Consider the following 16,888-nt stretch of genomic DNA (forward strand, 5'->3'; position numbering starts at 1 on the left):
AATCTGAGTTTATTTCCATACAGAGCTCTTGCAGTGTCAAGTTGCAGCCTGCAATGCATTCATATGATCATATTATAAACATGAAATTAATGCTTCACAGCAAAACCTGCTATTGATCATTAATAGAGGTAGCCCAAACCTGCAAAAATCACTCACAGACTGACTCATAAAAAGGAAACTAATAAAAGAACGATGTTTAGCATGAATGGTAAGCCTAACCTCTTCCGTGCTGATCTGAGCTTCATACAAGATTAAAAATGGACAACTGCTTTTGTTTAACACTGCTTCAATGATGATCCCGTGGCCTTTAATAACAGTGATAAAGCTGACAGGCTCAAAATTTATTGTCTTCAACGGGTTGCTTTATATACAACATAAAATTTGAGCTGGCACAGTTTGTTATGTCCATGTTTCAGTTTCTTATCCAAATGGTTTACAGGGAATGTGCTGTCACATTAAGCTGTTTGACTATCTTTTACAAGTGGCTCATGCTATACTCTGCAGGAAAGCAAGCCCTGAAGAGCTAGCATGATCTCTTTTCAGGGTATTAATTACCATTGCCAGCAGTAATGGAATTTTCTTTGTAGGCTGCAATATGCTTTTTATAAAAGACTGACCACAACATTTGGTAGTAAGGCCCACAAAAATATGAACTGTACGATGTTTTTACAGGGTAAAAACCTCATTCTTACCTTCCCCAGGTTTTCTTGCTCAAGGATCATTCGTGTATACTGCTCTCTAAAGGAAATATACGATAATTTTATTATGATTTTATTTGGTTTTATATAATAGGAAAGAGTACAGTAGGACAGACATGATGAAAACATGGAAAATACTGACGGTATTAGGAGGTTCGTACATAGATAGAAGAGGAAGCATGAAGAAACCTTTTTGTCATTAGACAACATATCCTTGAAATCAGGGATTGCTTTGATTCTCTCAGTTGTGCAGTTGGCAAAAGTGGTATTGGATAAAATCCCTTCCATTTTCAAAGCAGGCATAATTGCTGCTGCTTCCAACTTGAAGACAACAGCAAGATCGTTTAGATAAGACATACTTGATCCCTTTTTAATGATGTATTTATGCTAGTGGTATTCTAAGCTTAGCCCTTGGCCCTAATTTGTACAAACATCAGAGTTTACAAATCCACAGCCCTTAATTGCCACAAATGTAGCATTAGAATTACTGGGAAAATACAGGAACGAAGAATAGTAGTTCAGTCCAGGTTTGACAAATCCAGACACTGCGATGGAACTGCTGTGTGTCCCTCACCTTCAGAAGACAGCCGTCACATTTAGGTGCCTAAATATAGGTTTAGAAGCGTAACTGTTGACATTCATTATTAAAAATCTTGGCTGTACACCTTTGTCTGTAACAAGTGGCTGGGTCGCTTTCTGACACAGGCAAACTTAATACATGAAACCTGACAATACAATATTGCAAACCATAATGGCATGATTCAGATGCATTACTGTGTGTTTTTGTTTGTTTGTTTGTTTTTGAAATAGGACAATAACAATCTAAAAATAAATTACTGTATTTCACGTGTCATGGCACACTTAGAGGTTGAGAGTTTGCCAGTGGAGTAAGAAATAAACTCAGTTCATCTAAAGAACTTTTCAAATTGCTCAGGATAGAAGAACTTAGCATAGAGAAATCCTAATTTCCAGAAAGAAATACCAGCCTTTCTGCTATCAGTGTGAAGTTTTGCTACAGCATAGTGAGCAGCAGCGTAGAACCAATGCATCATGTTTCTTATATCCCTTCCTTCTATTTCTATGAGCTACTCCAGAATTTCAACTGGAGCACTTGGGCCCCAGGCCACCTGGTCCTGCCTGCCATACTCCCTGCAGAAGGGATGTGCAAGGAATGCAGCTGGATCATTTTATGATCTGTCACTCTCGGACAATTCTAGCCAGAACAAATCAGAGCAGTCTTGAGACTGCTCCAAGTGCTGTGCAGACGCAGCTGATCCCTAGCAATCCTCACCAAATCAGAGCAACACTGAATCTTCTTATTTCCACTGGCGCACAGCATATGTTCACACACATTTGGCCTCAAGAACATGTGCTTTTTTTTTCTTTAATAGAATTTTCGAAGTAATCATCAGAAAATAAGATGTCTTTCCTAGTAAGTTTTTCTTTACTATTTATAATGATGACTGGAAAGAATGCAACTTGATAACTTCATTTAAAAAAAACACAAACTTCTATTTTTAGAGAAGAAAATTAACTTTTCACATTCCTAAGAACTGACTCCACGGAACAGAGAGTTTATGTTCAAAAAAAAAGAGTGTTGGAATTAAGACATTTTTTGCTCAATACGTTGTTAGGAAAGTGCTGTTCTATTTATGGTTCGTTTTTACTCCGTTTACATTCCAGTGCCTGCTGAAAAATACATTCACATTCTAAAATGATGTCTAGAAACATTTTGTTATCTTCTCATTTTTTGTAAAAATCTCTATATTGAACTTTGTTGTAATTCATTTAAACAGAACTGGTCTGCAGCCTCTTACGGAAGGTCAGAAATGTGTGTAGTCACCGTGAGAGGAATAATTTCTCTAGCTTCTGTGCCCACAGCTAGCAAGTGAAGCAGGGACAGCAGAGAGAGTGGTAATGCTCTGTTCACATTCTCCTCACCATACCTGGAATGACATAGCTGGACTCGCCCTTAATTCCAGCATTTGGATTTGGGGGCTTGTCTGCGTGAGTATCGATATTGTGGATGTTTCTGTCACAAGTGTTTGAGCTGGAGCATTTTTTTGCTTAACATTTGTGAATAAACTCAGACCCTCCCCTTCCCTGCAAGGCCATAAAAGGCCAGTGCCTGCTGCTTGACCCGCATTTCCTCTCAGCTGCTTGGCTGAGCTCTGCTGCCTTTCATACTAATGAATGTTCACATCATCACTAAGATTTTTCTCACAGCTATTTCTCTTTTTACCCTTCTGCTTCATTTTGTTGTTTTATCTGCTTTCATTCAATAAATCTTTTTCATCCTTCAGCATTCTATTATTTTATGAGAGTAATAGGCTTCTTAGCCTCCACTCACTTTCTATCTTTACATCTTTTTTTTCTCTCACCATAATATTATTGGTTTTAATTAATTTCTTACTCTTATTTTTCCTTCATTGTTTTCTGCATAGTATTTAAATATTTTCATGCCTTGGATCCTTGCAGAAGGCCTCTATGATGGATATTAATCTAGCCTTTCATTTCCTAGCAACTTCTGCTTCATGTTCTAGAACAGCAGAAGATGCAGCTCCACTGGTACCACTCTCAAGGTGCATCAGGACAATTTCTAGTTCACGAAGGATCTGACAGAGGAGAAGATCTCATCTCTCAGTGTCTCTTGACAGAATCCTTGTAGTTTTCTCATTGACATGTGGCTGTCTCTATCAATGGTGCCACTCCAGAGCCCGTAAAATCTTAGCTATCAAGTACTGCCTTTTTTCACTCCACTTCCCCAATGAGTGAAGAAATTGCCTGAAGTGATACTGAATGATATTTGACTGTTTGCCAGGTTGGATGGGGAAACCTGATCTAGTAGAAGGTATCCCTGGCAGGTGGATTGGAACTAGATGATCTTTAAGGTCCCTTCCAACCCAAACCATTCTATGATTCTGTGTTTACTACCAACTTACGGTTGCTTCCCTAGCTGCCACCACTCCAAGAGAACTGTCCAGAAATTGTTCTGAGAGGTAGAGACCTAAGAGAACAGATATCTTGGGAAATTAACTTATTCTTCCATCTTCTTTAAGAAGTGATAAACAACTAGTGGTTCTGTTTTCCTGCTGTGACATCTGCATGATGGATTGTCTAAAGCTTTAAAATGAAATGCAGAATGATTATTATTTATCTAATTTAGTTTTGTCTTTGCTTTACCACTCAGTCATGTCTTTAAATTGTTTTCTGAATGGGACGATTTTGCGAAGCATTTTGGCACGTTGCACAGAAAGCTGTACATGAACCACAGCTCTGACATGACAGTTTATACAGATCTCAAGCAACAATCTGTCACGTCTCTGAAATACAAATGCAGGAATTTTAGGAAGAGGCCTCGCGTCAAAGATTGATATTGCTGTGGCTTTTTAAAGCCTACACAATAAAGCAAACTGTAGGAATGCTGACTGATGCAGGTTGTGAGATGGAGAGGTACAAGGCAGAGCTGTTGTCCCCTCTGCACTGAACTAAAAATGGTGTACACTGCAGAGATTCCTTTATACAGTGTCACTGCACTGTTAAGGAGGCCCAATCCTACTTTCAAAAGATCAGAGTGTTTTTCACTCATTCCATTCATTAAAAAGTAAAACAAAAACAAACAAACAAAAAACAAAAACAGACTTCTTGGTCTAACACAGCAGACCTTAATTTTACTACGACAAATCTACTGTTTGGGTAAATGTTTTCATGACTGACAAACACTATTGTGTGAAAGCCACAGACAACTTCATAAATCTAGTCACAATAATTTAAACTTGCTCAGTTTGTTGACAACTAGGATTTAAGATTTTTTTTTGGTCAAAAATAAAACTAGCTGGAAAACAGAATTGCTATTTCATACAAATTTCTAAAATTAAAAAAAATATGAAGATTAAAACAGGTATTTTCACACTGTTATCAAATGAAAGTTAAAAACATTTCATTATGGTTTTTAATTGGTTTTTAATATGGTTTTTAATTTGGTGGGGGCTGAACCAGCCTGTAGACTTTATGGCCTAAATTTTGTTTCAACTTTTATAATGTATTAAAAGATTTAATATATACACAGTTTTAAACAGGATACTTTTACAAAAATATTTGGTATGTTGTAAAGCATAAAAATCTGTATGACATGGTAATATTTAGATTTCTTTGCACAGATAATTAAACCAAAATACCTCATTCTCAAAAAACATTTCAATCTTTTTGGCAAGACTGCACTATTTGAAATGGAAAACTACACAAAATAATTTATCAGCTCAATTCATAACCTTTTCTGTTTCTCTTCCTACCAGACAAAGGCAAGGGGTCCTGAAAAACCTCTCAGTCTGAAGCAACCGTTCTGTCAATTAAATTGAGTGTAAAAATGAAGGTTACTGTGACGGTGTGGAACATGAATCATTCTGTCCCTAGTGAAAACTGCAAAGAGTAGCAAACCAAAATGCATTTAGGATGTGTCTACGCAGTCCTCCATTTCTGTACTAGGGATGGTGATAGCTATTACACCTGAAAGATTTGTAAGAAGTGGCCAGAATCTGAGGGCAGCACGTGGTTGCCGTCTTTGAGAGGTGGTAGACCAGCTCCTGCATGTTGGAGTCTTGGTACAGACCTGGCAGAGGCATTATGTCTGGTAGAGCCACACTTCCTGCGGGACCTAGCTGAAGCACAGCTTTTCTGAGCCTTTGCCAGCAGGGGCTGCAAGTTAAAACCACTATCTGGGGCCTATAATCTCCAGCAGGAAGGGAAAATCTTTTGGTATGTCTGAGAGAATTCATAGGTTTACAACAGTATATACTGGAATTCAAGACGCTTATTTTTAGATTATTATAGTGTTTCTAAATTTATCAGGTGAACTCCTTCAGTTCAAATGCCAGTGAGAAAATTCCTAACTTCAGTCTCAGTTCATGAATATCCCTTGAGTTAACACAAGGAAACACAATAATCCATTTACCGAATTGCCTTTCGTCTCTCCTGAGGATCTTGGGAGACGTATGTCTTCATTTCTTCTTTAGCACGTTGTAGCTGTATTTCTAGATTCTATAAACAAAGACACAAATGTTTTAAAAATATATAATTCCTATTTCATTTCACAAAGAACGATTTAGTCCTTCCTGTGATCTTACCCTCTTCATGCAGTTTACATAACGGTAGTTGCTTTCTTCCTGAATGCACTCCTCAAGGAGTCCTTTCACTTCCTGTAGTACAGGAATAAGATTTCAATGGATAACATAACTCAAAGTCCATAGTACATGCCCTGTGTTGCTATATAAACCATGAGAGTCCATAACAGAAACAGGCATAATTCTGAACTGATCATTTCTTAAATGTTTATATTTGGGCTTTACAGAAATCTCTTTTAATGTGAAAGATAACCAAAAGGGTAACATTTTTGGATTTGCAGTTTCAGTCATGGTTAGAGAAGACTGTTAATTGTTGTTTACTAATAAGTCTGACTTCTACAAGACATTTCACAAGCACTACTAGAAGTCTTGTTTCTAAGCACATCTGAAGTGCAAAATACGGTTCCTTTCCTAGAACATGTCTGCAAAATTTATGTTAGAAGCTATAGACAGGCTGATAGTATGTCAATTAGCAATCAATAATTATGTTGAGGGGTAGGAGATCGGGGGCTAGTCCCATCTCTAAATGGTCCAAGAAAATATACCAAGAATATTGGTAATCCAAATGGAATTCACGCACTCCCAAGCCACAATTAAGTTGTCAACTCCAAAGCTGTGTCACCGTACGAATTTCAGACCATGAGCTGGAAAACTGAATTCACCAGTTCTGCTGCAAAAGTTTGCTAACAGTCACGTCCAGCCTAATCAGTGGACTTGATTGTCATTGTGTGTTAGAACATGGCTAAGGTTTGTCTGCCAAGGAAAAAGCCTAGGTTGATATTGCAAAATAGTTCTTAAAGAAGGTCTACCTCATAGTAGGTTCATCTGTATGTTCTTTTATTATTCTTGGATTAAACCATACAGAGGTACTTTTATTGCAGGGAAAGAATATCTATATATGCACCTACACTTTAAATGTACACCTTTTTTATTGCGAAATACATTCCTTATGTTGGCAAACCCTTGAGAAATCAAGTCCAGATAAAGTTCATAGGAGGTAATCTAGTGAGATAAAGCAGATTCATATAAATACATTAATACTGACCCCACATCAGAGTATAGAACTGGTTTAGGTACCTCCCTTCCTAGAAGTGTTGTAGTTCAAGCAATATGTAAACTACATACAGACAAGCTCTTAGCTATACTTACATGGCTGCATTAAAAAAAAAAAAAGTATTTTTGTCTATAATTTTCAAGAATGCAAGACAAGTCACATTTAATGAAGTATCCTTGCCATCGGTTTCAGTGCATTAATTAACCATTGGATTGGTTTCGCTAATGTAGTGAATCTGCTAAATGCAGTTGAAGATTTGTCTTCACAAATTAATCCTTACCATTTCATTGTCAAATTCTTTCCTAACAGATACTATTAGGTCAGCAGGATTTCTGGCAGATAGATCTTTTACAATACTTTTGCTAATCGGTGCTGGACTTCAGTGGATGGACTGATGTACCACTGAGCTCATTTGCTGCTATTCAGAACAGGAGATGTGTGGGACTGGAGCTAGTCCACAGCAGCTTCATGCGTGATTTATGTAGCTGTAGATCACCACTTACTCATTTCCACCTGCAGTGAGCTTCCATATCAAGAGGGAAGACAGGGAATGTATTGAACCATAATAAATAACACGTTGCACAGCATTTATTAATATGTGTGACCAAGCCACCATCTTACCTGTTCCAGTGTGGAGCGATTGCTCTCTAACCCTGCAGCACAACTGTCATACTGGATTTTTTTTTCATCGCATTCTTGAGTTAATTCCTTATGTGAAAAGGGCAAAAGAGTACATAAATAAAGTTTCAACTGACTGACATGTGACATTCAAGCAGGCTCCGTTCTTGTTGGTGTCACACATCAACCTCAGCTATTGGCACACTCACCGGCGCTTACATAAAACTAACCAGCACGTGGGTATTATTTATTACACATGGTAAAGCTGCATACTGGCAGATCAGCTGCATACACCACAACATAGCATGCAAATTTCCTCTTTACAGCCACAGCCATAGCTTTAATGTGGTAGACAAGGCAGTGTTTGCAAGAAGAAAGGAAATATAATTACAAAACTGAAAATTAAGAATTTACGAATTTGATAGCTCTATTTACTTCTATAGCAATGAGGGAAATCTGTCATTCATACAAACTAATATAGGTCTTAGATCAATGAAATATTATTTGCAATCCATTTAAAGCAGAAAAAGCTTTGAAACTAATTTGAAAATTAACTTTGCTATGATTTTGAACCATGATTTTTTAAATTTTCCCCTGGTATAGTCATTAAATTTTATTATTATTATTTTTTTAGAAATTACTATAAAGGACAAAATATTTGCCTGATGTTGTGCCCGTACTGTCAGCTTTTAAGAATTCCATTCTTGTTGCTTGTTAAAAATCACTGTTGACCTATTCTGATATTTCCAGCTTTCCTTCAGAGTTGATTATGTCCTTGTACAACACAACAGAGAGCTGTAAATTATGTTTCTTTGTAATTTTGACCTTATTTACATAGAATGAGAGGAAGGTTTAATAGATTAAAATAAACCTACTTCAAAGGCAAGAAAAAACACACAAAACAAGGTGTGCAATTAAACAAAGTTGATGAGACACAAGGGATTTGCATTATTTGAAGCATTTAGGTGTCTGATAAGTGGAATCTAATCATATTCTGACTTCCATTTTTATGTGGTCTTAGCTCAACCTCTAAATTTCATTGCCATGAAGTTACTGGTGCCTTATGAAGGAGAGGATGTGCATATCCATATAAACACTAGAAGTCTGTAGGTACAATAAACTCCTGCTGTAACTGTAACACTTGACTACATGGACAAATTTGCAGAGCAAAACATAGGACTGCCTCCCAGAGTCTGCTGCTGCCTACCCTAATTCATTAACAAGCATTGTTTAAAGCTTTTTTGAAGTTTTTCTACTAACCTGGCACTTCTGGCGCAGTTGTCTCAGTTCTTTGATAACAGGAGCTAGGCTGGACTTCTTCTCTGCCACCATAGTATTCAGTTTTTTTACCTAATAGAGGGACAAAATAGTGTACTTTAATAATATATTAATACTACATTTATATTATTAGGAATGTAAGAAGAAAAGAGAAGAAAACCAAAATATGGAGAGAAAAAATACACGACACAAGGAGACTGAACTATGTATAATATAATATAAGCACAGGCCTAATTAATTAAGGGAAAGAGCCCATGTTGCAGTGGGGTCATTACCACAAACCAGACAAATTCTGTTCCCATTGTTTGAAGTGAGAACACCACAGACATGTCCAGAAGACAGTCTATGTGCCAGACACCTAAACAACTTAAGGAGTGGGGAAAAATGAAGGAGCTGCATAGACGTGAACTGACAGAAGAGATCCTTAAAACAAAACAAAACAAACAAACAAAAAACCCTGCATAGGTTAAATAAAATTTGAACATGCTTAAACAGAGCCACTTTAAAATATTTATACTGAAAATTCAAATTCTATCCAGCTTTCTATTTGAGATTCATTCTATTTAATTATACCATTTTATTTGTAATGTGCCTTAATGATTTCAAAGAACGCTATTTTGCTTTGGGCTCTTTTATTTTGCTTCTGTGGCTATGTATTAAGTTGGAAGACCACAGATCTAAGTATAATTGAAAGTTAGGCTACAGAGAAAAAGAAAAAATATTTAGCTCTTTGGGCATACTAAATATTGGTTTTTAATGAATGCTTAACTCCAGCAATACAAAGAAAAAAAAGATCCTGTTAAAGATTCAAACCTCTTAACTTTTCAAATACTGTGCAAGAACAAATATGAAACCACAAACACACAAAAAAAGTTAAAACCAAGACTTGATATCTCTACTGTTTCTGAAGAGGAGGGAAGTAGATGCTTTTTTCTTTCTTTCTTTCTTTTTTTTTAATAATTCTAAATTTCTTCTTCACTCATCAAAATAAATGTACATTTTAGTAAAACTTTCCAAGATACCTTTGCAGGTCTATACTGTTTGAAAATACTTATTTTGTATATAAACATATACTAAAGGAAAATGAAAAATCCAACCAAAAATATTAAACTTAGTTTCATACTCTGAGGAACCAGATAACTGAGATTGAAGTAGTACAACAATTTAAGACAAAAATCACCATTTCAGACATGCTGTCTAGTGTTCGGCCTTTCATTTCATCCATTTCACTCTTTACTGCAGATACTCTTTCCAGCTCCTCCTGGGTGTAACTATATCCAGAAATACCTTTTTTGTCTTCAATTGCTTGCTGCAAACACACAAATAAATGCTGAGTGAGAGTCCATTAACTGAGTAATAAAGCAAATTCCTTCAAAGAGGTGAAACACTGTAAAGAAAGTGGAAACATAATCAACTTATTTTGAAAGTGATTAATAATTTAGCTGCTACAACAACTGACTTTTTATCTAGTGCCTGTACAGCAAGCTAATAACAAGTTCCTATAATACACCACTATTTTGTCATCTAACTCCCAATGAAATTAACAGAAAGTTTCCACAAAGTAAAGTGAGCTTTAGGTCAGGCTCTGAAGGAACTCAAGTTGTAAATCCAGATGCTTAATCAGAAGATGCAATGTAGCTAATTATTTTATAAACAACTGTCAAGCTAAACTAAGTGAACACTGTATTCATTATAGTAATACTAATGCCAAATTAACAATTCCAGCATTATATTACATAAACCTTACATTTAATTATATGCTGACATAATGCTGTTTAGCAATGCTTGCTCATTAAGTATGTAAGGAGGAGCTGTAATTTGAAAGCTAGGTGTTGATTATGCATCCACAATTTGTTAAAAAGCAAAATATTCGTTCTTAAAAGCGTTGTCGATCTGTGAACTCCAAGTCCATTGTCCTCAAAAACCTTTTATAACCATACATTTAAGAAAAGATTTATATCTACTATTAGCTACTGCTACTATGATGGGAGCAATTTGACTTTAATAGCAGGGTATAGTCTGACAGGCCATTGTGCCCAAGGCTAGAAAAGGTATCTTTGATATTACAGGGAAAATGTGTGCACTAGTCATCTGAGGGTAAGAATGTAGAATTGGCAGGGTGCAGCGGGCACGAACCTACGGATAACAAGAATGTTATGAAGTCAAAGCTCTTTGGTTTTGCTACGAGGTAGTTTAGAAAAGGTCAGACTCGTATAGGAATATAGTATTGACCATGTGTAGCTGCATCACAGAAAAGCTTCTAGTGCTTTTTGTCTGCGGTGATTATATTGTGAGATGACTGGTGTATGTTAGTTATCCTGCTGTAAATAAACACGTTGTAAGTGAAAACATACATCCACACACCCTCCTAGCTGAGTAGCAATCACGAGAACAGCTCTGATCCTACTGCTTAGGTGCTTCTTTCTACCCAGTAGCAGTTCTGGTTTTATTTTTAATTAAACATGAGTGCCTTACTGAAATACCATGACATCATCCACTGCAACTATGTGAATATCTTTTCACAGACTTTTATGTATTTTTTTTTAATTGAGCAAATACTTTTTACGTTTTAAAAATGCAAAATATATACATGTAACAAAAACAGATATAAATAACAACTAAATATTTTGATAACAAGAATACTGATATTAAAAGAAAATTCTACAGCAGTTGATTTTTGTGAACTAAAAAGTGAATCTCTGCGTTTGGGATGATTGTATATTAACTGTACGGTTACAGTTAAGAAGACCAAAAAGATTTCTGCTCTTCTGGCCTAGAAAAATCATTCATCCAGTTTATCATTTTTCACTTACTGTGAAACACATTTTCTGCTAGATTTTCTGGGGATAGAATCTTTACTTCCTGCCCCCTCTTTTTTTTAAACATTATTGCTATATATTTCGTAGCAGTAACTTGAATCCTACTTGCTGTTGATATTATTTTCAAAGCCCTTGCTATGTATGCGGCTACCAAAAACTAATTTAAGAATCCAGCCTTGCTCTAACTGGAGCTAGTGAAGATTTACCATTGACTTCAAAAAGCAGGGTCAAGTCCCTCATTCTAAGAAATCGCAGAACATTCATGACTGCCTGTAAAAAATACAGTTGCTGAACATAAAGTACAGCAGCTTAGCATAGTCAACAGACAAAAATAAATTTTGTACCCTAATGACTAATGACAGCAGGAGCACTGAGGATGATATATATTAGAAACTAACAAAACAGCATCTATCTTATTATATAGCTAGTTATCAGGGAAGCAAGGATGATGGACTGTGGGAGTAGTAAATGCCTGTATTACCAACTGCTGCTGAATAGCCTCGTGGCGCTGTTTTAGAAGTTCTTCTGTCCTCTGGAGGATACCATACTCAGCTGTAATTTCTGCTATTTCCAGTCGCTTCTTTTTATAAAATGTGTTCTTGCTCCGGAGCTTATTAACATAGTGTTTAAACTGGAATGAGAGAGAAGAGAGAAAATCAAAGCATTTGTCATTCAATGTAAAGCAAAAAAGGACCTCATCACTGACTGTTGCTATATAAAATGTAATTATCCTATTTGGACTTCATATTGAAGGTTAAGGGTTTAAAACAGAGGACTGGAATTAAGGATTCCCAGGGTCTGCTTATTTCCAGCTCTCCGTTTGCTGTGTGAGCTAAGAAAACCGGCTATATCGCTCCATGTCCCAGCTCACTCATTTGAAATATGGAGATCATTCACTTCTACTCATCACCAGTTGACAGCTGGAAAACTAATCACTGTTTGCAAAATGTTCTGAGAATCATGGATGATAAAAAGTTAATGTAATAGTAATTTGTACTTTTAAAAGAGCACCAGATCAGCAGTGCCTACCCGCAGAGAGCTCTGCAGACCAAGAAACATTGTAAGAAAGTGCAGAAAAATAGAAAAGAACAGAGCATGGGAAAAAGATTATCTTTTTTTTTTTTAACTGCTAGTTCTCAATAGTTAAAATTTTATGTTCTCTTCCATTGACTGTTGCAGAACTAAATGATATCACAGGCTAAGACTTTAAAAACAGGGAAATTAAAGCAGAAAAATGCAGTATGTTTCACCCCAATCTAATGTAATGGAGAATGTACATTTTTATTAAAGACTAAGCAAAATAATTCATATCCTTACAGATAACAGCCTTAGCTAAATTATATCAGAATCCAAGTGTGCTCAATTTGTAAGAGATACGAAAAATCAGGTGTTGAAAGAAACATGTAATGTTTTTCTTTGCCTGAATACTTTCCATCTGTCAAACAGGCTTAGCTCTTTGAGCTGCCAGTCACAGCTCTAAAACGCATTCAGATCCAAAGACGGAAAACAAATACAATTTATTAGAGTAAATAGTGTAAGAACAGGCTGCAGAATGTTCCTCAATGAGGAGGGTTCAGCATGTGCAGAGCGAGTGCAAAACAGGCAGGCCCAGGCAGAAAATAGGAGCCCTGCTACCACTGACAGGAGTTTAAAACTCAAACATAAAAGAACTTAGATTTTGAAATGTACATTATTTTCTTGTTTTTTTGCAAAATGATGCCACTCTCCCTTCTAAAGAAGAAATCCAAAAAAACAATGTGACCACAGCCTCAGAACCCCCAGAGTAACTGTATGTTCTATAAAAAGTGTCCTGGGCAAAACGCCCAAAATGAAATCAACCCTGTTCATCTGCCATCCTGTGCAATATCTAGGCCAAAGCTGCTCCTCTCTTGCTATGCTCCACAACTATTTTTAAAGCCAAAAGCTATAAACGTTTTTGGTGAAAGAACAAACCCACAAATTACTCAATGTGCTCTATGCAGATTGGACTGTGTGTGGCTTTGGAATACCATTTTACATTGTGCGTACTACCTAGGACAAGGATAGACAAGGTCACCTAAGCCACAGCACTGCACAGCGGAGGCAGTTCTGTTACAGTCCTACTGTCTTCATTATATGACTGCCAAATTAGTGTAGAATTACCAGAATTAATTATTTTTCATAGCAAATTCACTTATATCCTCCTAGTTAATACAGAAGACTTTTTTTTTGGTCTCACTTAGATAACGCCAAGTTTTCTGTGATTTTCAAGAGATTATAAGAGTATAAATAGAATATCTCCAGCAAACGGAGGAAAATTTAAGAGGAGCAGAGTCTTTGGTGTTGATGGAGTGGTTCCTGAGAGATTTCATTCGAACAGTGGAATATAGTAAAAAATTATGTAAAGGATGAAACTTATTTTGTATGACCACATAGACCAATTGAATCCGAACAATTTTCTGTCAGTTTATCCCAGGATGAAACGCAAACTATTGTTCTCTTCACTTCTATAACTACTTCTAAGGTCTTGAAAATAGCTTGAGTGGGAGGTAGAGTATTTGCATATTCAATATTCACAGCATAATGTATTTTACAATGGGAGTCAAAGGATCTTGTTGATTAAAGAACTGATTCCACTGAAGTTCTATTATTAGTTGATTAAGTCTATATAATAAAAAAATCATGCAAAATGAACTACAAGCTGCTCACGTTGACAAGTGAAATCTATTCATTTTAGGAGATAGATGTCTATCTTTCACCGCAATCTCTGGCTTTTTAAAAGCAAGCAAGTTTTCACATAACTTTTTTTTTGTCACAAAGAAGGTGAAACAAGATATAAACAACAGCAGCAGAATGATAATACCTGTAGAAAATCAATCAATAGTTTGGCATAATTTTCAAAAGACTTCACCTACTCCAACTGTGGCATAGATTAGCCCCTCAAAATCTCACTAACCGAAGCCTTCTTTAGATCCAGGGCCAAATTCAGAGCTGGAGCTGTTAGATTTAACTCCACTTAAGTCAGCAGCTGATAGGGATCTTCAGGAAAAATTAGGTTTCTCCAGTCTAAAAGCTAAGAATCATTCTGTTATGCTTCCAAAAACTACAAATAAATTCATTGCAAAATACTAGTGCTTTCACTTGTGTAAGCATTACTTCTCAAGCTTCGTATATCTCACGCTCCCATCTATATGTAGGTGAAAAATCAAGCCCTTAAAATGCTATAAAAGATTGGATTTTACTGCGGTTTAAATACTACAAAGAGTTCAAGAAAGAATAGCTATGTCAAGACATATCACTTTAAAGTAAAGTTAACCACCCAAAAGGATTGCATTTTTGACCAACAGCACTTTCCCATAGACCAGGTCAACTGCTCCCTGCGTAGAAACTCAGCAGGCTCAACCTACAGAATTCCCATGGATCTGTCAGTGCCCCCAGTAGTGCACCATTCAAGGCTATGTCCACCAGTGAGCTTTTCTTTCTCAAGCAACTTAACACAAATAGTTGTTTAAGCTTCAAAGATTAAATGACTGGACAAGGACCAAATGCTGGCACTGAGTTAGCAGTTAAAGTAAACAAGCCTGTAGACTCATGTTTGCTAGCCGAGCCAGAGCCCCCTGAGATATAAAAACTATCCAAATGAAAGCAAAGAAAGATTATGATTTTCCCCTCGGCTATTTTTATGGGTGACTATAACATAAAAAGTGTGGAATCCAGACTATGAAACAGACTGAATGGAAGCAGGACTTTGCTATCTCATATAAGGTCCTGGAGCAGGCAGGTATCTAGAATCCCTGGGCAGATTTCCTATATTATGTTCCATGCTTATTGAAAAATCCACCAATGCTGGTACGTTAGACTTCTCCCCTTGCTTTAGCTGAAAGCAATTGCAATCAACAGGTTCTCTCACAACACTTTTTTGAAGTAACTAAGTATTATTGTAATTCTACATACGACAAAATTGAATTGCAACTATCAAATGATCACAGCCCAGCTCCTCTAATGCTTATGCCTATAGTGTAACTATAAATCCTTCCTTTCGTCTCCTTAAAAGTAACATTTGTCCCATGTGAAGTTTTCACAAGGTTCTTATTCTAAGGTTATCATTAAAGGAGAAAATAGATAAACTTGTTTACAGAAAAGAACAAATCCCAGACTAATCCCTCACTTTCATGTCAGTTAAAAGATTTGTGGATTACTGTATCAATTTGATTGTACTATAATCATCAAAATATTCTTCACATGAAAGTACTACAGAAAATAAGGTATTAATTGTAAAAAAATAAATAAAATCTTTCTGAAACACAGAATCAAAAGAAGGTTCCAAATAGACAGTTTTGTTAATAACATTATTTGCATAAGGTCAGTAACTGCAGAAAATTTTAGTTGATTATCTCTATTTCTATTAATTAAGGAGCAGATGTTTTAATTTTCTAACTAGACCAATTAATGGGATACAGACTGTCCAAAGTATTAACACTCAGTTAAGAAAGTTCCTTATCATGACAGGATTTCAGTAATTTTTTTTAAGAGGCTCTAAAATTGTGTTAGTACAGCACTGTTGGATATAGTTAATAACTCATATACGGAAGGGCAAACTTTTACAAGATCCAACCGGATCCAACCAAAAGATCTCAATCTATTGAAAAGAAAGTATCCTACAATCTGCTCATTAGACAAATAAATCAGGAAAATTCTTCATTAGCACTGAGTAGGACATCTCTTCTAGGAGTGCTTGCTTCTGGTCAGGAGAGAAATATTAAAGTAGCCATTACTAATAATTTGGGACAATCAGAATATTTTTAATGAAAAAACATTTTCAGTTATCACAGGAAATGCACAGATCAATAAAATCGATGATTTATTCATGCCAGTGGGTGCTGAAAGAGCATTCAGTTCTGTGAAGCTATATTTTATGTCTGAATCACTGCATACATTTGGCTTAAATGATGGTTAACTTCTTACAGCAAAAAGCTTCTGGCTTCTGTAAGAATCCTACAGATTTGCCACTTTTGTTCTCTCAACTTCACTGCCATCTATTCTCCGCCTTTCATGTTTAAGGAGCCTTTGACAGACAGGAATGTAAGTGTACCTACGACCTTAATGAAAAGGTCAAAAGAAAAGTAGTAAACATAGGATAACATGTCCTTGGTCCTGGTTTAAGCCATTTAGTGGTCAAGTAGGGAGCTCCTTAACAGCTAATCTCTTAAAAATCCATCTGCCTAGTTTGGGGCTTGATAACTGTTTCTCATCGATTTGGATTGACTCAACCATTTTAGAGGAAGAAAAACAATCTGTTTTCTGTTTTCAAAGTGTATCAAC

General features: G+C 36.2%; 1 protein-coding gene across 1 annotated transcript in view; it reads right to left on the bottom strand.

The window, feature by feature from the left end:
* The window catches only part of IFT81 (intraflagellar transport 81), a 44,118-nt gene that overhangs the window by 1,848 nt on the left and 25,382 nt on the right, over window positions 1–16,888 (bottom strand). The window contains exons 11-17 of the mRNA XM_040577375.1: window positions 12,069–12,218; window positions 9,949–10,077; window positions 8,751–8,840; window positions 7,494–7,580; window positions 5,822–5,893; window positions 5,650–5,735; window positions 693–738 (exon numbers count right to left, since the gene is read on the bottom strand). Coding sequence (XP_040433309.1) covers window positions 693–738; window positions 5,650–5,735; window positions 5,822–5,893; window positions 7,494–7,580; window positions 8,751–8,840; window positions 9,949–10,077; window positions 12,069–12,218 — 660 coding nt within the window. The remainder of the gene's footprint in view (window positions 1–692; window positions 739–5,649; window positions 5,736–5,821; window positions 5,894–7,493; window positions 7,581–8,750; window positions 8,841–9,948; window positions 10,078–12,068; window positions 12,219–16,888) is intronic.

This window comes from Cygnus olor, chromosome 17 (genome assembly GCF_009769625.2).
Source record: "Cygnus olor isolate bCygOlo1 chromosome 17, bCygOlo1.pri.v2, whole genome shotgun sequence".
NCBI classification, from domain to species: Eukaryota; Metazoa; Chordata; class Aves; order Anseriformes; family Anatidae; genus Cygnus; species Cygnus olor.